The sequence below is a fragment of the Balaenoptera physalus genome (genome assembly GCF_965194825.1).
Source record: "Balaenoptera physalus genome assembly, chromosome: 15".
NCBI lineage: Eukaryota > Metazoa > Chordata > Mammalia > Artiodactyla > Balaenopteridae > Balaenoptera > Balaenoptera physalus.
Window position 1 is genome coordinate 37,090,701 of NC_138894.1, and position 26,098 is coordinate 37,116,798.

Genomic DNA, 26,098 nt, shown 5'->3' on the forward strand with positions numbered 1-26,098 from the left:
CTCCCAAGAGTAAGAAAATGACTATATGGGTAAAGATAGTGAGGTCTTAGTACTAGATGTGAATAATCAGTGAAACAATATACTAAAAAAGGAAGTATAATCTTTCTTCTATCAATATAATATGTACCCAAAACACTTAATATACCGAATATTTACCCGTCAGTTAATACGGCTCCAGAATCTAAAAAATATTGCACATTAGGACTCCTTTACCCTCTATTTCTTATTTTTACCAAGAGAAGACTCATCTGACATCTCCATCACCTCAATATTTTAAAACTAGTGCTAAGATTTTCTTTAATTCTTGACAGGTGAACAATAAAACAACCAATGTTTCTATCAATTAAACAAGTGTACAAAAGCATTTAAATGCAAAACTCACCTCTGGGTCATTTTCTCTAATCAACGTTGTAAATATAGCTTCCTAGAAAGGCAAATAGAGGAAGACTGAAGGTGTAAGCTCTTTCTTATTTGTATATTTAATTAGTCAAGATTTACTGATATAATAAAATAATCTATATGAATAAGCATTAAGAACTACTTCATAAAATGAGGAGTAAGCAAAATTTGTTCCTTCCAAAAATCTTTCCCTCTTCCTAAAACAAGTTATCTAAGTCCCACCCTACCCATAGACTTTAATTCTTCCTAATCCCCTAAGTACATTAAAGACTAATAAGGTGGTACCATTTAGGGGAAGACACTCAACTTCATATACAAGGAATAAGAGATTTAATTTAGCAGACAGTAAGAGAATTCAAATTACACAACAAAAAGTCAGCTAAGCAAAATAGGGGATGAGGAAGAACAGAGATGTAGGCTAGTAAAAAAAACATCACAGGGTATTAAGTGTATAGTGATTTGGTGCTGCTGAATTATATAAAGAGGCCAAGAGTGGCACAAGACAGGGATGTCAAAGCTGGGAGAAGCTAGCTGATAAAAGGCTTAAATGTATAGAAAAGGAACTTTATCTCATGAGACTACGGTTCTTAAATTTTTTTTTCTCTTTGACACTACTGATATATATAAAACCACCCCAGCAATTACATCACATTAGAGTGATTCTCAATGGAAGGCTTTTTCAAAATACATGCATTTTCAATGTTCATTACAGCACTATTTACAATAGCCAGGACATGGAAGCAACCTAAATTGTCCATAGACAAAGGAATGGATAAAGAAGATGTGGTACATGTATACAATGAAATATTACTCAGCCATAAAAATGAACGAAATAGTGACATTTGCAGAGATGAGGACGACCTAGAGATTGTTATACAGAGTGAAGTAAGTCAAAAAGAGAAAAACAAATATCGTATAATATCGCTTATATGTGGAATCTAGAAAAATTGTACAGATGAACTTATTTGCAAAGCAGAAACAGAGTCACAGATGTAGAGAACAAACATAGTTACCAAGTGGGGGTGGGGGGGTGGGACGAACTGGGAGACTGGAATTGACATATACACACTACTATGTACAAAATAGATAACTAATGAGAACCTACTGTATAGCACAGTGAACTCTACTCAATGATCTGTGGTGAACTAAATGGGAAGGAAATCTAAAAAAGAGTGGATATATGTATACGTATAACTAATTCGCTTTGCTGTACAGCAGAAACTAACACAATATTGTAAAGCAACTATACTCCAATAAGTATTAATTTAAAAAAATACATGCATTTCCACCTTCCTCTAGATTCTAGTATGTCTGTTCCATGCCTCTTAGCAGTAAATGTTTGTAGGCCACACAGAAACAATGAAGGGTTTCTAAACCAGTTGAATTTGAAGAGATTTGAATTGTACGCCAGTCTCATGACTTTGTGAAAAAGGTTTTGAGGGAGATAAAACTGAAGGTAGAGGATATAAAGAATAACTATTTTAGCCAGCGTTTTAAAGAAGTGAAGCAATGGTGAATGGGATGAAGAGGGAACAAATTCCAGAAATATTCAGGAGTTAAAACAGACCAGACCTAGTGACCAGCTGGTTATGAGAAATGAGAGGAAAAAATTGTAATGGTAACCTCTGGAATTCCAGTTTGGATGACAGATAATGGCAGTGAGATAAGAATAGGGTTCTTTACAGACTACTGTTTTCAACTTTTTTTTTCCATTCCAACATACATGAGGGATTGGATTCCCTCAATATGGAGGTAACTCTCAAACTATGAGATGGGCAACTATGGAGAAATAGGAAGATGCTTTCTCAGTGTTTTGAGAGAAAATATGTGACCCAAAGAAGAAAACTAGAAAACACAATGGATTATAATAAATCTGATTTAAAAATTTAATAATATTCTAGTAAATATGATGGTAAGTCTATTATTTACCTCGTCTTTTAAATTCATGTTGTCAGGAGCCATACTTATTGAGAGTTGGTTTCCATCCAGTGATATTGGGAAGCAGGTATAAAATTTTACCATAGAATCTGCAGATTTTCTATTTATTTCTATAAATGCCTTTTAAAATACAAATTACAAGAATGAAAAAATAAATCTTAAGTTACTTTTTCTTAAAAAAATTTAATACTTAAGAGTCAAATGAATTGAATAACTTAGTAAATGTTTTTAAGATAAAAAAAGCATTCCTTAGAACATTACGACCATAACCAAGAAATAATGAATAACTGAACTCATAAGGCAATACTAAAGAGAAATAAGAAGGGACATTGTAGTAAATGACACTAAGGAAATCTTATTTATCTTATTCATCACTATACCCTTAGTACCGAGAGCAGTATCTAGCATGTAGCAAACATTTAATGAACATTTCCTGAGTAAATAAATTAATGATTGACAAAATATGAGAAATATGAGGAATGAAAGAATCAAAGAAACATGTAATGGTTACCAAGTTATTTTTTATTTTGTTGTTTTCATAAGTGTAAAATTGTAACTCTACACATTTTGGTTTTAATTTTCATACCTGGGTAAGTAAAGAGATTGAACATTCTTCCATATGTCTGATAGTTAATGAGGTGGAAATAGTCCCTATTTTTATTTATAGTTGTAATTTTAAAAAATAAATTATCTCTCTATGTCATTTGCCAATTTATTAAACTTTTAATATTTTATAGCATGTTTATATGAACTATGTTTCTCATTTTACATAAATATTTTAAATTTTTTATTTCCATTTTGCTTTGATTATATTAATTTTAGTTTCACAAATGTTTAAAATGTTTTTATGACTGAATCTGATATTTTTCCATATAACATCTAGAAAAATATTAAATCTCCAAATAATTAAATTAAATTAAATTAAATCTCCAAATAATTCTACTCAACTCTAATCAAAACTGGGCATAAATAATCTAGATTTTCTGTATTTGGATTCTGTATTTATCTACATACACATCCACTTTGGTATATGATGCAAAGTATGAATTTGAATTATTCATTCCTAGATTCCCACAATTTTCCCCTATTTTAATGTATCATCACATAAAATTCTTACATTAAAAAATGTATTCTTTCTTATTCTTGTCCATCTCTAAACATTACAAATAATGTGCTTTTTAGAAAACACTTTATTGAAATACAGTTTACAAATCATAAAATTCACCTGTTTAAGTGTATAATTTAATGGGTTTTAATACATTTATAGAGTTGTACAACCATTCAAATAATCTACTTTTAACATAAGGTAAAACTGCATATGACTACTTACACTTACTCTCCCCTCCTACTTTGTTTTCTTAAGCACACTTGCTTGACTCTCAAAAATCTCTAGTGATCATTAACTCCTTCCTATAGTAAGAACACTACTTCCCACCACTCTAACGGTGTTGTTTCCATTATTTAAACTTCCCTGAAATTTCACTTCCTATAAAATACCTTCCACAAGTTGTTCATTATTAACAATATTTTGTTTTGTTTTTAAATTACAAAAGCAATATATACTCATTATAGAAAACTGAAGACATACAGATAAATCTAGGTTGTTCTAAATACTGATGACTTCACTAGTCTGAGTCTGAAAATGGTTATTTCCCATTTGAGTATAACTGGTAAAAAAACAAAAAGAAATACTAGTAAAGAGTGCTCAACAAAATTTTATAAGTTGTTTAAAAAACTTTGTATTAACATATTACAGATGTAAAGTATTTTCTCTTAAAGTAAATGTTTGAGCAAAACTTTAATGGGGAAATCCATCCTTCCCATCGTAAAACTACATCTGATTAGAATAATATATTTTTAAAAGAAAGGATTATCTGTGTTTTATATTTTAAAAATGCCTTAACATGAGACAGCTTATTCTGAGGTGCTGCTCTTAAACCCTTTTGTCCTAGTTTTGTGAAGTTAATGTTTTTCAAAATGTGCTTGCAGACAACATGAATTCACAACTATTTTCAACTCTTACCTTTTTATGAGATGATAAAATCAAAATATCCTTTAAACCACCAAATGGTTTTACTAGGTTGTAAACTTCTTCAATAGAATATCCTTTATTAGGCAAATCAGAAATAAGTACCACACAAATTTCTTCTGTTTCCTTCAAAACCAATTTAAGAATTGACATTAAAACTTAACTGCTGTTATATTTACTTAAATTTACACTGCAGATCATATGTTATGTTAGTATTTAAATTGTATTTAATACTAAATCTGATTAATTCAGAAGGCTGGTCTAAACCACAAATTAAAAACAAAACAAAATGCACTTTTCCACTCCTCAAGTACACAGAATATTTCAGTCATACCACCTGTCATCTAGTCAAGGTCTTCAGTTCTCTTCTGCAACCACTGCTTAAAAATAAATTTAAAAACACAGGTTTGCCCGTCTCTGACTACAGCTCCTTCCTTTCATGTACTGTTGCCATTCCTGTGCCTTGTGATGCTAAGATCCCCATGCTCCAAATCAGTGCATATTCTTTTATCTTACTGAGTAAAATAATCCCTTGTTGGCAATATAAAAAAGCTTACCTAGTCTCTTAGGATCCTTACCCCATAACCCAATCCCCACTACAAAGTAAATACTTTCATTTCTGCCTTCTCTTCTCTCAGATCTATTTTATTCTTCAAGATGACTCTCATAAATGCCAACTTTTCCTTTAGTGGATGTTGGTGAAATCCCCAAAGGCATAAATTTGGCAATTTGTGACTTTTCTTTTGGTGGGGGAAGGTGGGAAATTATAATTTTCATAAGCTAGTTGAGAATGATTTTTAACTAGCGAGTAAATTGTGTTCAAAAATGATTCCTGGGCTTCACTGGTGGCACAATGGTTAAGAATCCGCCTGCCAATGCAGGGGACACGGGTTCGAGCCCTGGTCCGGGAAGATCCCACATGCCGCGGAGCAACTAAGCCCATGTGCCACAACTACTGAGCCTGCGTGCCACAACTACTGAGGTTGTGTGCCACAACTACTGAAGCCTGCGTGCCTAGAGCCCGTGCTCTGCAACAAGAGAAGCCACCGCAATGAGAAGCCCGCACACTGCGACAAAGAGTAGCCCCCGCTCGCCACAGCTAGAGAAAGCCCGCGTGCAACAACGAAGACCCAACGCAGCCAAAAATAAAATAATAAATAAGATGAATAAATTTATATATATATAAAAAAAAGATTCCTTCTAAAGTGCAGTAAGTAAATCTAAGATACTCTACTGGTGTTTTACAATATTCTTCTTAAAACAAAACAGTAAGTTAACACATACTACTTACTTATTAAGCTACTACTCGAAGAATGGAGCAACCAGTCTAAAATAAACTTATCCTGAGCACCTGAAGGATCTCAAGATCTTAACCAGTAAAGTCTAAATTAATGAAATCTTAATATATTCATAATAACAGATATAAGCACACGAAAACAATAAAGTGAACTTTATGCCCTTCAAATAGAACTGCAAACCCCACTTGCTCCTCTAAAAACACAAAAAATAAATGGTATTCTAAATACTAACGTATCTCCAATTTGCTTCTAAGAAAAAAGAAATTTCACAAAATTCCATTGGTTCTAATTTGACAACCTGTTTTCTACTCAAAAACCCAACTGGCCTAACATTTTCTTCTCAGTGAAAAGTAATCCTCAATAACATGTATATTTATTGATAATCTGCACCTAAATTTTTGTAACTCAAGATTTTTTTTAACTCAAGCCATATTTTAAAAGTCTCCAATGACCAGGATTTTTCACCATACCAAATCTGTGTATTTTTTATCTAGGTTTATAGTAAGAAAAATACATTGTGTCAAAATTTCTTAAGCTTTAAAAAAATAAGTAAAATATAAAAACTGACCTTGTTAACTGGTTCATTTTCTGTGGCCTCCAAAGCAGCTTCTTAAGAGACAAAATAAAATAAGAATTCACACAGATATACTTTATTTATCAAGATCCCACTTTATTCCACAATGGATTAAATAGTAGCTACATGAAAATGTATACAATGGGTAAAAGACTAGAGAATTTAAGTAGGATATAGCTACATAAGTAACACTGGCTTTTCAATAATACATTGTTTTATTCCTTCTGAGAGCAAAATTTCAGACTAATCAAGAGACAAGGTGAAGATCTGAATCATAATAGTCTTAATTTCACTTAGGTATGACTCTGGTATTGAAAATATATATATATATATATGAGACACAAAATTATTTTCCTAAAATTTAATTTTCTATCTTTAAACATATGAGAAAAAAATAAAATTTCTATTGACCTACCTGAAATAGTTTCTTTAGCACCATTTTCAGTGGCTTTGACTTCCACACTCATCTTTATTTCAGAGTTTTCTGCATGAAATAGTCTGCTTTAATAGTCTAGAAAAACACACTAATATAATTAAACTAATGAATCTAAACAGGAACTTAAGCTAGTTTATTTTGTTACTTCAAGTCTCCTTAGGCTGACCTGATTTAAGACAAAGCTAATACAAGTTTTCCTTTGAAACACCAAATAATCCTTTTGAAGATTCTTAAGCAACAATTTCAAAATATACCTAGAATGTATACCAATAGAATTGAATGAAAAGAAAGCACTGCATGACAGCATTTCAAGCTTACCTGGTACAATCACAGGTTTACTGGCGTCTTTGTTTTTGACAATTCCAGCCTTTTTGACTTCTAGAGACTTCTTTCCACTAGATTTTGCTTTTAAAAGTAGAGTTGAACCATTATTCTAAGGGTCTATTCAGTCATTTAGCATGTTTCATACTAATATATTAGTAAATAAGTAGTTCAACTTTATTATAAAAGCAGCTCTTTTCCACATACTTATTTCCATTTATTTTCAGTATCTGTTTACCAATAAGATTAAAAGCAAATTTAAACTGAGATACAACTTTTGTTGAGGGCTATTAATGATTCACAAATTATTAAATCCTCATGTGGCAAAAGCACACCATAATCACACACACAAAAATCATTATTTTATAACTTCCACAAAGATTCTTTAAAATTACATTAGTCAATTGGAAAAATATATTAATAAATGGATCATGTTATTTTCAACATGTTACAATTTAGTGTTCCATTTCTTTATGGAGGATACATCCTTGTAACATGGAAAGAAAATCTTTAAAGTAACAAATATCAGAGGAATTTTACAAGCTGGGGAAGGTATTATGAAGTGACAGCTCTAAAAAAATGAGTAAAAAAAAGATTAAACAGGGGGGAAGTGGCAGAGCAACCTATGATTATACAGCTGTCAGAAATGTTTCCTAAACAAAAATGTATCTGCAATGGCAGATACTGTCAAAGACCAAAGCATCAAAAAACGAAAGTCCTATGTGTGTCAGGTTCTAAATATCAAAGAATTATTTACTAAACTTTTCAAGATGTTATTACATACTACAAATTAAAACTTGCTTTTGATATCATATTTATTACATTCTTTAATGCAGAATTAAGAATAAACTTAATATAACCTCTCTTTTCCAACAGTCTTACCTGTTTTGATTGAAGCTTTATTACCTTTAGCAGCTACTGTTACCACAGATTTTACAGAACTCGCTGATTTCCCTAAATCACAAAAGCTTAGTCAAAACTGATTTATTTAACTAGTATCAACAATTCCCAAAGAACCTCACAAAGAATATAAGAGCAACAAACTATATTTTATTCAAAACATAAAATGCTATCATCTTTAGGGACACAGGTCATTTGCTAAATTAGAAATGATAATTTCTTTAGGAAGAAAAATATCACTGAAATAAGAATTCACCTCCCCTTTGGGGTACTTAAAAACAGCGTTCAGGCAAGTTACACAGATCTCTAAATGTGTGAATCAACTTAGTAATTAGAAGCAAAATTACTAACTTCAAGGATATAAACACAATCCCACGATGACTTTAATGGCTCCAAAAGCAGTTACATTGAGAATCTCCCAGCTCATGCTTCCTTGGCTCCCAGTTGATTAAAAAGCACTTAAGAATACCTACATCATGGTCAGGCCACATAAAGACTATTTTGACTCATTCCTAATGGGCCCTATCTGAGCAGGATTATTTAAACTGTTCTGACCCTTCTTTGTACATATGTATATTACTGTTGCTTATATTCCAAAATGATGTTGTTTATAAAGACTGTGATCATCTAAGTGTCACTAAAAAGATTACCAGAGTCAAAAACTTTTTCATTCAGAGAGCAACAGGAGGTTTAGCTCTGAAAATCAGGATGCCCAACGAGCAAGGTAGTATAAGGAAAAAGCCCAGGATCACAAGTCAGTGAATTCAAGTTGAATTCCAAGTCAAGGTGTGAAGTCTGGGGGAATTTACTGATTTCTGTGCACGTTTCCCCATTTATAAACCAGGGTGGTAACTGCCTTAACTACCTAACAGGACCTTTTGTGAGAATATGATCATGCTTTTGAAGTTATTAAACAAACAAAAAGAATTACTGACAGCTGCAAAATTTAATCAGAATAGTTTACAAATCCACCCTTTATATCCAAAGACAGACCTTAATTTTTGCTCAAAAAGAGAAATACCAATCTTTATAGATTGTCACTCAACCAGTCATTTCTTAGTCATTCCCGTTTTGTCACACTGCAGTAACCTTAGCCCCAGTGAGCTCTTAAGGTGTTTCTTTCACTATCCTATGTTACTACCACAAGTTGATTCACTTTACTACTTCTAGTTGGGTACCAGAACTTAAGGAAAAACTATCTAGAATTAATTTCCAACACTCAAGGGGGAAGCTACTGGTTTTAGCACCCACTCCCCCAGATTTCCACCAATGACTCCTATAAACTTACTATTAAAGTAGTATCAAACTGTTTGCTAAATAAGTGCATCTTCAAAACATGTTTTCTAGCCACACCTGACTCGCTCAGATTACTGCTTCTAAGAAACTACTATATGACAATTATGGATCTGCCACTAACAGTGGTTCAAGACCGCTTTCCTTTCCTTCCTACCATTATAAAGACAATTAATACATTGATCTCTATCCTCTTAAAAAGATGACTCTGAATTAACCAGCATTTAGCAGAAATGGGAGAAAAACAGAAATGGGGAAAATGCTAGGGGAAGGAGAAAAAAATTAATAATTACTTTAAAATCCACTATAGCCCATAAAAAATGCAAAGAGAACATAATTTGCTGTAAGTTTGTTTATAAAAGAAAGTAAACAGAGAAGACCTCAATAAAAGAGAAAGGCGGAAATATCACCAATATTCATCATGAGAAACAGTTTGCCAGTTAAATTATTTTATTTTGATAATCACTGCAAGGAAAGAGCATTATCTACTAAACCTGCTTTCTCAAAACTTCTAGATGACTATAAATTTCACAGACTGGTATATACTCAGCACACACTGTGTCACATGAGATCCAAGACTACTGATAAAAACTGCTTAAATAATTTAAAGTTAACATGTCTAGGATCTTAATATAGAAAACATACCTGAAGATTTATTTATTTTGGCTGCAGATGTCTTGGTTTGTCCAGGTTTGGCTAAAATAACAAGAAAAATATATCAGTAACACATTAAAAAAACATCACTTAGATTTAGGAAAGAGCTAACTTAGCATAATTTTGGTAAAAACACTGCAAGAAACATCCTTATACTCATCTTTGTATGCCCATGGAACTATAACTATAGGCAAATTCTTAGCCATGGACTTGCTGAGACAAAGGGATAGATTTAAATTTTAACAAACATGAAATTGTCCTCCAGAAAGGTTGTACCAATTAATATTGCCATCAATAGTATACAAGAGTGGGGCTTTCCATTTCCACACAAACACAGTATGTAAAAGAAGTTATTAATCACTCCAATCTGAGCTAGAAACTAGTATGATTTAATCTTTGTTTCATAAATTTTAAGTAAAGCTGTGTCAATTTTCATATGTGTAATTTATCTCTATTTTTTTGTGATCTGTCTATTCTTAATATTTGCCAATTTATCTTTTGGGTTTTGAGGATTTTATTAGAGTTCTTTATACATTAAAATTAACCTGTATCATATAGGTAACAACTTTTTAAAAAGTTATGAGAAATACTTATACAAAAACATTTTCATGTAATCAGTGTCTTCCTGATACGGGAGGACTTTCTCATTCTGAAATTAAAAACAAACCAAAAAACCCTCCACATTTTCTTTCAATACTTTTAACTGCTGTCTATGTATCATGTTAAATCTCTGATCCAGTTGTAATTTATTTGTTTATTTATTTAATTTATTTGGTTGCGTTGGGTCTTCGTTGCTGTGCGCGGGCTTTCTCTAGTTGTGGCGAGCGGGGGCTACTCTTCGTTGAGGTGCGCAGTCTTCTCATTACGGTGGCTTCTCTTGTTGTGGAGCACAGGCTCTAAGCGTGCGGGCTTCAGTAGTTGTGGCACGCGGGCTGCAGAGCGCAGGCTCAGCAGTTGTGGCGCACGGGCTTAGTTGCTCCGTGGCAATGTGGGATCTTCCCGGAGCAGGGCTCGAACTCGTGTCCCCTGCACTGGCAGGCGGATTCTTAACCACTGCGCCACCAGGGAAGTCCCTGTAATTTATTTTGATACTATAAACTATATACTTCACAAAGAGGCTAGTCAATTTAATGAATAATTGATCTTTTCCCTGCTAATCTGAAATATTACCATAATGATTTACTGATATTCCATATGTTTGGGGGAGTATCCGTGGAATCTATTCTGTCCTACTGATCTTTTGTCTATTTATGCAACTAGATGAAACTATATAAATCTTTTAACTTTGTAATGTATTTTAATATCTGTTAGTGCTGGTCTGTCCTAATTACTCTTCCTTTGCAGAATTTTCTTGTCTATTCTATGTATAAACTTTATTATCAGCTTATATAGATTCAAAAAATCTTTACTGGTATTAGGTTCCTAATATTTATCTTTTAATATAAGAAAAAAAGGCATATTATAATGGTGAGAGGCTTTCTATCCAAAAATGAGCTGTTTTCTCATTTAAGCCTTATTTTATGCCTCTTAGTATTTAAAAGTTTTCTTTTCATAGCTTCTACCTTTTTTATTATTATAAATGGAATATTTTATTAATATATTAATATTAGTATATTAATATTTTATTAGTATATTAGTATGAATGGTTCTTTTTTATGTAATAAAGCAATTAAAACTTTATAGTAATTTAGAGAATTAGGATGGCTAATTATTTAATAGCATTTCAATAGATTCTATTGGGTTTTCCATCATACATATTTGCAAACAATAATGTTTTATCATACTTTCCAATTTTTATGCCTCTTGACTTGTAGTGCACTGGCTAATGGCTATTAGTTTTAGAACAATATTTACTTTAACTCATAGAAGTGATGATGAGTATCCCTTGTTTTGGTCCTAACTTTAATGGGAATGCTTCCACTGTTTAACTCTTAAGCATATGCTGGCTTTTGACTTGATATATGTGTATTTGTTATGTATATAAATAAATAAAGTATATATACACAAACACACTATCATATTAAGGAAGTAGTCACCTACTTTAAGAATTTCTCAGCATTTATCTCCCTCTATTTAATATAGTAAATGGAATTGACAGATTTCCTAATTTTGAACCATCTTTATACTTCTGACATGACCCCCCTCCCCCTCTTGGGCATACTATGTTATTCATTTAAGGTACTTCCAGACACTAAAATTTTACTTTAAAACTTTACATCAAATATTCAGAAGTGAAATTGTTCTATAATTCTAGTTTACTACGATAGCTTTATCAACATTTTAAAACATTTCTCTAACTTTTAATTTTGAGATTACTGTATATACACATGGAGTTGTAAGAAATAATAGGGAGAGATCCCATATACCCTTCAAGGAGTTTCCTCTAATGGTAATATTTTGCATAACTAAGTACTATATCATAAACAGGAAACTGACATTGATAAAATTTACAAACATTCCAATTTCCCCAGATTGCATGCACGTAATGTATATTTAGTTCTATGAAATTTTATCACATACGTGTAGATTACTGTGACCATCAGTCAAGAGAAAGAGCAGTTCCACCACAAGGATCTTTCCTACTACCCATTATAGAAAGAGCCATCTCCTCCCTCCCCCAGAATCCCTGACAACCACTAATCTGTTCTCTATCTCTTTAATTTTATCATTTCAGGAATGTTATGTAAATAGAAGCTTACAATACATAATTTTTTTAGATTGAGTTTTTTAAATCAGCACAATTCCTCTGTAATCCATCTAAGTTGTTGTATGTATCAATAATCCATTCCTTTTTATTGCTAAGTGGTAGGTATTCCATGCTACAGACATAACACGGTTTGTTTAGCCATTCACCTACTGAAGGACATTAGGGTTGTTCCCAGCTTTTGGCTATCAATACAGAGGCTATAAATATTTGTGTACTGGTTTTCTGTGAAATGTAATTCACTTGCCTGAGATAAATGCCCAAGAGCGTAACTGCTGGGTCCTATGGTGAGCACATGTTTAGTTTTGTTAAAAAGCTACAATACTTTTTTCGAGAATGGCCATACTATTTTACATTCCCACCAGCAATGTACAAGCTTCTCCACATCTTCAATAGCATTTGGTATTACTATTTTCTTACTTTAGCCATTGTGCTAAGTGTGCAGCGTCTTTGTCAGCATTCGATGTTGGTATTAGCCTGTTTTTTCCTTCCTGTTTCCCCTCCCTCCATACTCCCTTTTAAAGAATGTTTTCCTTTCCTCTGCATGCTATGAAATAGTTGAAATCAGAACTAGAGTTATTACTTCCTTTAAGGTTTGCTGGAACTCACATGTGGGAACTATTTGGGCAGAGTGCTTTTACTGGGGAAATAACTGACTGAAACAAAAAAAGTCATTTTCATCTGGGAATTGAAAAGATAAAAAGACATGCACTTAAAAAAAAAAACGGAAACCAATAAAATCTTATAGAAGAAAAAAATCATTAAATCAAGAATGACAAATCAGAAAATTCTGGTTCACTATGTGTTTTACCATGGGTTCAGTTATTTTTTTTTTATTGAAGTATAGCTGATTTACAATGTTGTGTTAATTACCACTATATAGCAAAGTGACTCAGTTATACAAATATATACATTCTTTTTCATATTCTTTTCCATTATGGTTTATCACAGGATACTGAATACAGTTTCCTGTGCCATACAGTAGGACCTTGTTGTTTATCCATTCTATGTATACCTGTTTGCATCTGCTAATCCCAAACTCCCAATCCATCCCTCTCCTGATCCCTCCCCCTTGGCAACCACATATTCCCTATGTCCGTGATTCTGTTTATCTTTCATAAATAGGTTCATTTGTGTCATATTTTTGACTCCACATAAGTGATATCATATGGTATTTATTTTTCTCTTTCTGACTTACTTCACTTAGTATGATAATCTCTAGTTGCCTTCCATGGGTTCAGTTATAACACTAATACAAATGTGATTTGAGTATCCCTATACTCTTCCTCCAGCAAATATTTATTCATTAACCCTTACACCACATTAGATATTAAGGTACAGAAAAATAAAACTACAAATATTCCCTTACCCAGCCAAGTGAAAGAGACAGACTTATTAACAACCTATTAATACCAAGTGATTTAATGTACACAATACAGTAGTTCTAGGAGGGAGTTGGGAGCATTCAACTGCCTAAGAGTCAGGGAAGGTATCACAAAGAAGCTTCATCTGAGATGGACCTTAAAAGATAAATTAGAATTTGCCCCACCTCGACCCTCCAAAAGGAGTCTTAATTGACTTTGTATTTTCAATACCTTGCACGAGGCCTGGCACCTACTAAATAGCTACTTCATAAGTGCTTACTAAGTGAAGTTAACTGGAATTTAGACAATGATTCCACACAAATAGATAGCATAAAGACACAAGAAATGAAATAGCACAGCTGGAAAATAAACTGTTCTGAGTAGCTTAAACATAATATACAGTTGCGTGACAAGCGATTGAAAAAGTCATCTGGGCCAAAGGGGAAGGGGTCGTTATGAAGAATTTGGGCTTTCCCCTGTGGGTCACTAGGAGTGAAATGATCAGATCTGCTTTAAAGTGACCTCAGGGCAAGAGTGTTAATACCGGAGCAGAGTAGAATAAAAATCGCCAGTCGGGAGGCTATCTTCAAAAATTCAAATGTGAGTCTAAACTAAAACATTTACAGCTGTGATGGAGTAAAGGTGAGATAATTTGAGGTATATTCAAGAGAGAACTAATTTGAATCAGCCACCTATTGGAGGAGAAGAGGAACGATGTTATTTAAGTTTGAACTGGGTGGGACAAAAAAGAAGACAAGACAGGGTAAAGGATTACTAACAGATTCCTACACTGGATAACTAGTGGTGTTGTTAGATAATACAAGAAAATGAGGCATAAACTTGAGGGGGCAGAAGAGGTTTATGTATGTATGGGAGATGTCATTGGTCCTTAAAGATATGGAAAGGAAAGAAATCAACCAGCAAGAAAAGTAGGACATGAGAAGAGGAACAGACATTTAGGGAAACAATGAAGGGAAGATAAAAGAACAGCAATCAAAGGAGATATAGAACAAGTTTTCATTCTCAGAGAGGTACTTTAGTATGGGTGAAAAGCTTGGGAAACATACAGTTTTGGGTTTGAATCCTAACTCTTCCATGTGACCTTGAGTAAGTCATTTAACCTCTCTGAATCTGTTTCCTCATCTATCAAACGAGAACAGTATGAACTATACTCATAGGGTGGTCTGAAATATTAAGTGAGATAACAAATTGCCTACTATAAATAGTGTAACCACGGCAGGTTTCTTTCCCTTGTTTTCTGTCTTCTGGCACAAGTTAAACTATAAGCTACTTAGAAATAACTCTGATGTATCCTAACCACTTTATAAAGCGCCTCTAATTATGGGTATACAGCCGAGTGCTCAGTAAGTAAGTAATTAGCACTGGGTAAAAGTTCTAAAGTTTCCCTTTCTGATAAAATTAGGCTTTTGCTCCCTCCCTGTACTTTCCTACATCCTTTTTGATTTGTGCTTATAACCAAAGTTCTCTTTAAAACTACCCTGACTTCCTATCCCTCTTCAATCTGACATTGCTGATCTCAAAAAGCTATCTTACCTTTCTCACCTGACACTTTCTCAGCCTTGGGCTCCTCTCTTTCTTTCTACATTTATATTCAAAGGGAGGAAGTACTTAACTTGAAGCACTTCTCCCCCTACGCATTACTTTTATTATGTTAGGGCCATTCCCAAATTTCAGACCTTAAACTTAACAAAAAATTTTCCTAAGTATCCCACTTTCAATGCCATGTGATTGACTAAATGATATCTCCAATAGATATTCCTTGATACCTGATATTCAGCAATGTTCTCCCCCCGTTCAAAGAAATCACTGCAGCTAAATTTTATTATAATCAACATGACCACATTCGTCTAGAAAACTCCATCCTCCCTGAAACCTTGAAATTTTTAAATTATTTTTTAAATTTTTTCCACTAAAAAATTCTATATAATAAAAATTCAGATTTTAGCATCCCAGATCATTTAAATTAACCTTTTAATATCAGGTCCTAATTACCTGAAAGTGAATCCCAAATGTTTTCTCAATAGGCTTTTTCAATCACTCCATGTATCCAATCTACATGAGAATCCTAAACAACTAGTGGTTCTTTATTCTCTAAGGAAATTTCCCAGAGTTTGTACCAATTATTACTAGGTCTTACACAGAAAAAATGGGGTGCACTTATCCAAGCTTTGGAAACAGTGGGTTAAACAAAGTTAAATAAGTTTCTTTCCTGCAGGATTTCATAAAGTGAATGTGTTTGTGGATTATTTTTTAAAGGAAAAAAAAAGGTATAATACATATCCTGAACTTTACCTGATCCAAAACATGTTCTATGAATAAGTCTTTCACGCAACACATTTTGAGAAATGCTGTTAATGGGGTCAAATTAAAAAACACCCCAGCACTACTCTTCAAGGCCTTTCTGTTACCTTTTTTATGTTATCTCCCTAACTGAAGTAATCTTCTGCCTCTAAATATTATCCGTTTACACGTTCACATTTAAAACTTTAGTAAAAATTTATTGCCTTCCAGAAGCCACTCATAGTCACCTCCACTAACTTCCAATAACTTCAGGACACTATCCAACTAAACATTATGGAAAATTGAGATATGCTACACAATCCAATTTTCCAGTCACTTGAATATTAGCTCTAATACCAAAAACTCTTTATCTATTCTGAATATAAATCCATAAACTACCTACCTTTCGAAAAGATAACATACGAAACACAATTTAAGTTTCCTAATATATTGTTTACTTCAGCCTTTCTGTCTTGTCCTTCACTATCACACTGTTTACTAGATTCAAGAGTGTATGTTTTGGCAATAACTTTTTTCTCTTGACATTTCCAATCCTAAACGGACTGAGAAAAAAATAAATAAACTGGGTTTAAAATTGTATGCAAAATTCATTTAGCTAGATTCATAATAAAGACCTGAAGTATTTGCCTGTGTGTAAAGAATTAACACATGAGTGTAATATCACCTATTTCTGTTTAGTCTTTTTTGTTTACTTTTTGGTCCTTAGCAGACTTTCAAAATCAAAGAGGACCACACAAGCAATCTTAACATACCTTTATGTTTTGTCTTGTCAGTTTACTGGGAGGGAATGGAGACAGATACTGCAAAATTAACCTAAATAGCTGTTAACTATGTAACTACGATAGGTATTTTGCATACATTATCTCATTGAGTCCTTATATTTATTTCACAAGAGATTTCATAATTAAACTGCTTAATATTAACCATTAGCTTAATACAGGGGCCAGTGTGGGTCCCCCTTCTCCTAAAGCACAATGAATAATGTTTTCCTAGCATCATCTTACAAGAAGTTTCTAGTCATCTGACAGAACATACTCATTTGGAGGAGTACTGAAAGTAACAACTTACTAGCAGAAGCTGAAGTCACAGTTTCAACAGCCTTGGAAGCGTCTGTCTCTTTTCTATTAAAAGGAGAAAAAAATTTAGCAAAGAATAAAATTCTAACTTCTAAAACTTCTAAAGATGCAAAGCTTAAAATTAAAAAAGTTTAAAATAATTCAGTTTGAATGATGTCCCATTTAAACTGAAGTCAGGATGATAAAATATATTAAAAATGTCATTGTAAAAATTAAAAAATTTTAATTCATATGCGTAGTCATTCTCACATTGGAGATGATGGAATTACTTACTTTAAAGTAGATGCAGATGTTTTCTTTGAATCTGATATCTTTTTCTTCACCTCTTTGTTCTATGAAAGAAAAATATTTTGAAAAATTTAGTTTCTTCCCCAATTATGAAAAACCATTTAGAAAATACACAAAAGCATAAGAACACACACACACGTACATAAATCTAAAATATTCCTACCCTAAAGTATAAATGCTAATCACCATTTTCTATTTATAGATAGAAATTCTTCAATTTGTGATCATACAGTGTAATTTTACATCCTGCCTTTTATCACTTATCTACATTTTCTTATCACTACCTTTCAAAAACATTATTTCAAATAGTGCTATAATATTTCTGATGTCTAACTGCTATCACTCTGGTCCAATCTACGACCATCTTTTCCTTTAATTACTATAATAGACTCATAATGGTCCCTGGTTCTGTCTTTGCCTTTTCACCCACCCTCACTCCATATTAAACACAGAACCAGGTTGATCTTGCCATTCCTAAACTCAAAACCTTTCATCACACTCAGAGAAAAAGCTAATACTTAAGCGTTTACACCACACATTCCATGCACTCTCTACCCCCAAACTACCACATACTTCTCCCTATCCTTCTCTACTTCCAATCCTAAGCATCCTTTATACTTCTCAAACAAAACAAACTACATAGGCATGGACCTGAGAAGCCTTTCGCAGTTGCTGTTCCTTCTCTCTGGAATGCTCTCAATCCAAGGAACAGTTTGCGCCTTCACCTCCTTTAGGTGTCTGTTCAAATATCACCTATTCAATGAGACCTTCTATAACTACCTTATTGAAAGTTGCACGGCTCCTCATTCCCCAAAAAGAGCACTTCTATTTCCCTTTTCTGTTACTTTCCTCCACAGCACTCGTTGTTAATAGACATAGTATATATATATATATGTTTAATTTCCTTGTGGTCTTTCTCCTCTTCACTATCACTGGTGCCTAAAATCATGCTTGGCAATTAGTGAACATTCAATAAATGTGTTAAACTGATCTGAACTTAACAATAATTGTTGTCATGTTATTTTATGTTTCTGTTCTTTTGGGGCATCCTTGCCATTTCCTTTTGTTCTATATGGGATTTTATCCCAAACATCTTCCTCACCCCAATGGTTTAGAAGATAATCATCCTCCTACTTTTATTCTACTAATAGGTATCTTTAGTTTTAAAAGAAATGTGAAACCACTGATTTCTTCTGTATAAATTTAAAAGCCCTTACAACTTGGCTTACATGCCACTTTAAAAAAATTTTTTATGTATTTATTTATTTATTTTAGGTTGCGTGGGGTCTTTGTTGCTCAGCGCGGGCCTTCTCTAGTTGTGGCGAGCAGGGGCTACTCTTTGTTGCGGTGTGCAGACTTCTCATTGCAGTGCCTTCTTTTGTTGTGAAGCACAGACTCTAGGTGCGCGGGCTTCAGTAGTTGTGGCTTGCGGGCTCTAGAGCGCAGGCTCAGTAGTTGTGGCGCACGGGCTTAGTTGCTCCACAGCATGTGGGATCTTCCTGGACCAGGGCTTGAACCCGTGTCCCTTGCATTGGCAGGCGGATTCTTAACCACTGCACCATCAGGGAAGTCCCCATGCCCATTTCTGATGACATATTTTAGACCAAAATTATTATTGTTTTTAATTTTAAGTAATTTTTTTTTTTTTTACAATTTATGCTATTTTATAAAGATACAAACGACTATTTGGATCTTACTCTATGCTTAAATGGTTTCATTACTCATCACCAATCATTTTATATTAATTTCTCCATTTCTTAAGTTGTTCATTTTGATAGTAATATTTTCAGAAAGATAGACAGATGAAATGTTCTTCGAGCCCATACATGTCTGAGAATACCATCCTAGCATACAACTTGGGATTTGACTTGAAATGCATGTACTGCATTACAATCAATCCTTTTTTCCACTCAACCTTGAGAAAGTGTTGCTTGGCTATATCTAAGGCTAGTCTACTTTTTACGTTTATACTGTTTCTGCCTGGATCACTATAGCTTGCACCTTTATAACTATGAAAATTAACATCTTCACCAGTTTTTAAGTGATGTTCTCTTTCTGGAATTCCAGTTATATGCAGATTGGGTCTCCTAGATGTATCCACCATGCCTTTCCTCTTAATCATTTTAGACTTTTTAACCTTCCCTAATAGACAATAAGTTCTAAGAAGAATGGAAGCACATCTGCCTCGTTCATCACTGCATCTTCTGCATGTACCATACTGCCAGACACATAACAGATGTTCAAGAAATAGTTTCTGAATTAAAATAAAACTAAAAAAAAAAAAAAAAAATTAAAAAATAAATAAATAAAAATAAAATAAAACTAAACTCTCTTCTGAATTGCTTGTATCTCTGCAGTTTTATCTCTTTGTTATTCATTAGATTTTCCATAACACTCAAACCACTGTTCACTGCTTCCCAGCACTGCTTTTGTTTCCATTCAGTCTTCTTAAATCTAAGCTGGCTGCTTGCTCTAGGTTTTAGATGTAATGTCCCCATGAATCTTGCTGAAAACAGTAAATTAAAATTTTTTAAGTCTTGTTTGTCTTGTGTTTGCAAAGGGTTGACCTGCAGCACTATTTTACAATTACAAGGGTTCTGTTTGTTGGAAAGTCTGATTCTACTTTTTTATCAAGGGCTCCTGTTCCTTTAAGGAAAATTTTGAGTATCAACATGTGTCCATTTCTCTGGAAAAGAAGAATGCTTGCTTTCAGGAGATTGGTTAAGAATCACTGTTAAGGATTGAGGTCTATGCTGGCTTATGATTAAAGACAAGGTTACTGAGTTTGGCAGAGTTGTGCAGACCCATATTTTAATCTTTCAGGCTTAAATACAGGGATGTAGAAAATTTTAACCTTTTCTCTAACATTTCATTATTGACTCCAAGAAGTAGCAAAATGAAGAGAATGTTCTATGAATCACAGCCAGAGTCCAAGGCTATCCTAACATGAAATATCAAACGTGGGCAGAAAAGTTTCATTGTAGTTTTGACTATTCATGCCAAAATTAAGATGTGGATCAAGAAACCTTTACGGCTGCCCTTTCTTTTCTAGTTTGAGTTTCAAGCCTATTTTGGGCTTGCTCTATTAGGAAAACTTAATGTCTTCCCCTGTGATAACAGGCCAGAAAGACTGTCCCATATACTTCTAATCTGAAGAAGCCATAACCAGAGTTCTGTTAGGGATCCACTCTGGTCAGTCACAACTGAGAAGTCAGGAGTTAGCGTTCTAAGGCTTCATTTCAGCACCATCCAAACCATATTTAATTGAAGAACATCAACGTTTTTGACAGGTAGATGGCATGTTTTCTAGTTTCTAGTGCTGATACTTAGCCCATTCATGACTATGAAAATCAAAACAGTAAAATATGGAGACTTCCCTGATGGCGCAGTGGTTAAGAATCCGCCTGCCAGTGCAGGGGACACCGGTTTGAGCCCTCTTTGGGGAAGATCCCACATGCTGCAGAGCAAGTAAGCCTGTGCACCGCAACTACCGAGCCTGTGCTCTACAGCCCACGAGCCACAACTACTGAGCCCGCAAGCCACAACTACTGAAGCCTGCACGCCTAGAGCCCATACTCTGCAACAAAGAGAAGTCACTGCAATGAGAAATCCACGCACTGTGACTAAGAGTAGCCCCTGCTCTCCACAACTAGAGAAAGCACATGCACAGCAACAAAGACCCAAAGCAGCCAAGAATAAATAAATAAATAAATATGATTGGGCTATCTGACTTACACTGCTGCCTTACCAAACTTATCAATAAGTCATCCAAGAGAATTTTTTAAATACTGTTTGAAATACTCTAATACCCTAAATGTATCCTTAGTCACCCATTTTCCCAGATTAAACGTTTTAGAATTAAAGAAGACTGATCTCCTCAGTTCTCCAAATTTAATGATCAGCCAGTCTTGCTTGAGAGTCACTGGTATAAGCTATTTCTCCTTTCTATTCTCAAGGTTACTAATCTACCCCAAACGGTTACTATAACAGTCTGATTGGCTAGATGAGCACTCTAACTGGATCAGTGATCTTTTCTCTTCTTTCCTTTAATCAATTTGCTAAGCTTTCTTTGCCTTCAGAGTCATTTGCCCAACTAATTCATTCTGCAGATCACGTCCTGATGAATCTTTCTAATCCATCCATTTCATTATGTCATAGCACTGCTGAAAACCTTGAGTAACATTTAACTGTCTACAGGATAAAGTTTAAATGTTTAAATTATGCATTCAATTCTTGATTCCCCTTATTCTCCTCTGCAACTAGACATGGCCATGTGTCACAGTGCTGGTAAATCAAATGTAGGTTAAAGTTGCTGGGGAACTCGTTCTTCCTGGAGGGGTTGGGGGGAGGATAAAAATCCATTCTGCTCTTGATTTTTATTCCTTTCTTTCTGCTTGGAAGACAGAAACAATACCAGAAGGTACAGCAACCATCTTACAAACAAGAATGAAAGGTACACGCTAACGATAGTGGAGGAGAAAACCAAAAAGGCTGGGTTCCTGAAGACAGTATGAAGCTGCTGCACCAGCCATGGACCGCCTGCCTGCAGATTTCCTGTTATGAGATAAATAAACCTCGTATTTGTTTAATAAAACACTGGTGAACTTTTCTGTTAATTGAAAACGAAAGAAATTCTAAGTTGGTAATAACTAGGGTCACCATGTAATTCATTATTCAAATCAGGACAATGGGACAATGGAATGGGTATGTATATAGCAGGTGTTAGTAAACTAGGACAATAGGTTACTCTAGTAGTAACTAACCAGAAAACATAAGAGAAAAAAATAAATAAAAACTCTTTTCTCTAATAGCAATTGAAATAATATTTATGATGTATACAAGTAAATATAAATAAAAGTTAGATTTAACACTTCCTCCAAAATGTACGCTATGGAAACATTACAAAAGAATGTTATGGAAAAAACTGTGGGACTTCCCTTGTGGTGCAGTGGTTAAGAACTCACCTGCCAATGCAGGGGACACAGGTTCGAGCCCTGATCCAGGAAGATCCCACATGCCGTGGAGCAAGTAAGCCTGTGCACCACAACTACCGAGCCTGCCCTCTAGAACCCACGAGCCACAACTACTGAGCCCTCGTGCCACAGCTACTGAAGACCACGCACATAGAGCCCATGCTCTGCAACAAGAGAAGCCACTGCAAGGAGAAGCCCGCGCACCACAACGAAGAGTAGCCACTGCTCGCCACAACTAGAGAAAGCCCGTGCACAGCAATGAAGACCCAACGCAGCCAAAAATAAATAAATAAATTTATTTTAAAAACATGTAAAACTTGCTGAGGGATACTAAATGAAACCTAAATAAATGGAGAGATAAACCACGTTTTTGACAGAAAGATTTAGTATTGTAAAGACATCAATACAAATTCAATGTAGTATCAATTAAACTCTCAATAAGATTGTTCAGAGAACTTAAACTAATTCTAAAACAAATATTGAGGAGTAAATGTTTAAGATTAACCAAAATAAATTTAAATCAAGAACAAAGATTCTATTAGAAAACTAGGCAAATACTGTAAAGTTATAGTTGTTATAATAATTGAAACCATACAGTATTTGTACAAAAATAAACAGACTGAAACAGATCTGTGTGTATAGGATAATTTATACACATAGACAGCTTTCCAAATCAATGAGGAAAGACAAATCAGGCATAAATGGTGTTCGGTTAATTGGTTACCCATTTTGGAAACAATACTGATACTATTCACACATTATACCACAAATCACAGATTTAAAAAATAACGAAAGCATATCTTTTTGGCACTGGTACAAAGGTCTTCTAAAACAAGATGAAAGAAAGCAAAAGCCATTAAGAGGAAAAAAGCAATAAACTTGAGTACACTGAAATTACTTAAAACTTTATATATGTATACATACAAGCACTAGTCTAAAAGAAAATACTTCTCCTGTATAATACAAAGTTAGTGTCTAGGATAATGAACACCTTCAGATGAAATTTTTTTAAAAGACAAATAACCTAACAGAACAATGTGAGAAGATATACACAACAAGTAATAGAAATAGCTAGTAATTATATTAAAAGATGTTGAAGTTCAGTAATAATCAGGAAAATGCAACTTAAAACTAGATACCAGATGGGATCAAATTGTGGAGGAGTAAGACGTGGAATTCCCACAGGTGCATCAAAAATACATCTACATGTGGAACAGCTCTCACAGAACATCTACTGAACACTGACATAAGACCTCTGACTTCCAGAAGGGCAAGAAAATCCACGTAACTGGGGAGGGCAAACGAAAAAAGAAAAGAAAGAAAGGAAGAATCTGCCTGCCAATGCAGGAGACAAGGGTTCAAGCCCTGGTCCGGGAAGATCCCACATGCCACGGAGCAACTAAGCCCGTGTGCAACAACTACTGAAGCCTGCGCGCCTAGAGCCCATGCTCTGCAACAAGAGAAGCCACCGCAATGAGAAGCCCGTGTACTGCAATGAAGAGTAGCCCCCGCTCGCCGCCACTAGAGAAAGCCCACACGCAGCAACAAAGACCCAATGCAGCCACAAATAAATAAACAAATAAATAAATAAATAAATAAAAATTTTAAAAAAGAAAGAAAGGAAATCGGGACAGGACCTGTGCCTCTGGGAGGGAGCTGTGAAAGAGAAAAGGTTTCCAAGCACTGGGAAGTCCCCTCGCTGGCGGGGAGATCAGCCAGGCCAGAGGGGAGGCTTCAGAGGAGAGCACAGCAACAGGTATGTGGAGTGCAAAGTGGGGAGAGACCTGCACAGAGGCTCATGCCGACTGGCACTCCCCAGCCCGAGACGCTTGTCTGCTCACCTGCTGGGATGGGTGGGGGCTAGGTACTGAGGCTCGGGCTTCAGAGGTCAGACTCTGGGGAGAGGACTGGGGTTGGCTGAGTGAAGACAGCCCTGAGGGGGCTACGGTGTAGTGCACCACAACTGAGGAAGTCCAGGAAGAAGCCTGGGCCCACCAGAGAGGCAAGGCACCACTGCTGTTGGGGGGTACATGAGGAGGAGGCTGGCCCACCATAGGAGCTTCTTTCTCTGTGCACTCGCAGGCGGCAGGACACTGCCTACACAAGCTCCAGGGGTGGGTGTGAGCCACTGCTGATGCCAAGGGCCCTGTGAGTGGGTGCAGGTCACTGCCCCCACCTTCCCGGGAGCCTGCACAGCCCACCACTGCCAAGGGTCCCACGATTGGGGTCAACTGCCCTGGGAGCGTGCATGGCCCGCCGTTGCTGCTGAGAGTCTCACGACCCAGTGCCAATCACTGCCCCCACCTCCCCAGGGGTGTGCAAACCACCACCGCCACTGTGGAGTGACCTACAACTGGGAGCAAACTGCTGTCCCTGCCTTCCTGGGAGCTTGCAGGAGCTGTGCACCTGCGCAACCCCTATCAAGGGGATAACAGCCAGCACATGCTAAGGAAAGAGACAGCAAGCATCCAAACCAAAAACAGCCCTCATGCCAAAAAAACATTAAATCCACACCAGCTACACAGGGACACTCCCACTTATAAATAGCCCTCCAAGACTACAGTAGATAATTGTTCCCCCTAACCTCACAAACTAAGAGATACATAAGCAAAATGAAGAAGCAGAGGAAACACTCTCAGTTAAAAAACCAAGAAAATTCTCCTGAAGGAACCAACAATGAAACAGACCTCTTCAGTCTAATAGATACCAAGTTCAAAAAGGAGGTAATGAAAATATTGAAAGAGTTAAGAAAGGCTATTGACAGAAATGCCGATTACTGTGAAAAGGAATGAAACTATAAGGAGGAGCCAAGAAAAATTAGAAACTTTATTTGCCAAGACAAAAGCTGAGCTCAAGGCAATGAATAGCAGAATGAATAATGCAGAAGAAAGAATAAGTGACCTGGAAAAAAGACTAACAGAAATTACACAACCAAACAGCAGACAGAAAGCCAAATGAAAAAGAATGAAAGCAATATACGAGACCTATGGGATAACATAAAGTGGGTCAATCTACACACAGTAGGGATTCCAGAAGGAGAAGAAAGAGAAAGGGAACTGCAAATGTATTTGAAGAAATTATGGCTGAAAATTTCCCAAACTTAAAGAAGGAAACAGACATCCAGATACAGGAAACACAGAGGGTCCCAAACAATATGAACCCACAGAGACCTACTCCAAGCCGTAATAAAAGTGGCAAAAGGTAAAGAGAGGATTCTAAAGGCAGCAAGAGAAAAACAAAGAGTTCATCACAAGGGAACCCCCATAAGGCTATGAGCTGATTTCTCTCAGAAACACTGCAGGCCAGAAAGGAGTGGCAAAATATATTTGAAGTCTTGAAAGAGAAAAATCTGCAACCTAAAATACTCTACCCAGCAAGACTATCATTTAGAATAGGAGGAGAAATAAAGAATTTCTCAGACAAGCAAAAACTAAAAGAATACAGCAATACTAAGCCTATCCTAAAGGAATATTGAAAGGTCATCTCTAAATGGAAAAGAGGCAAGAAGAAATAGGAGGGAGGAAATCAC

General features: G+C 35.2%; 1 protein-coding gene across 12 annotated transcripts in view; it reads right to left on the minus strand.

The window, feature by feature from the left end:
• ZNF638 (zinc finger protein 638) overlaps positions 1 to 26,098 on the minus strand; it is an 88,669-nt gene that overhangs the window by 20,875 nt on the left and 41,696 nt on the right. For 10 of the 12 annotated variants that reach the window (XR_014253679.1, XR_014253680.1, XR_014253681.1 and 7 more), the window contains 10 exons: positions 17,582 to 17,640; positions 17,301 to 17,353; positions 9,834 to 9,884; positions 7,878 to 7,949; positions 6,993 to 7,079; positions 6,654 to 6,722; positions 6,233 to 6,273; positions 4,361 to 4,492; positions 2,329 to 2,457; positions 383 to 424 (listed from right to left, as the gene is read on the minus strand). Coding sequence is in view for 9 of the 12 variants with exons in the window: in XM_082425970.1 (XP_082282096.1) it covers positions 383 to 424; positions 2,329 to 2,457; positions 4,361 to 4,492; positions 6,233 to 6,273; positions 6,654 to 6,722; positions 6,993 to 7,079; positions 7,878 to 7,949; positions 9,834 to 9,884; positions 17,301 to 17,353; positions 17,582 to 17,640 (735 nt within the window). In the remaining 3 variants the exon portion in view is untranslated. The remainder of the gene's footprint in view (positions 1 to 382; positions 425 to 2,328; positions 2,458 to 4,360; positions 4,493 to 6,232; positions 6,274 to 6,653; positions 6,723 to 6,992; positions 7,080 to 7,877; positions 7,950 to 9,833; positions 9,885 to 17,300; positions 17,354 to 17,581; positions 17,641 to 26,098) is intronic. The other 2 variants (XM_082425971.1, XM_082425969.1) reach the window with 1 other exon arrangement.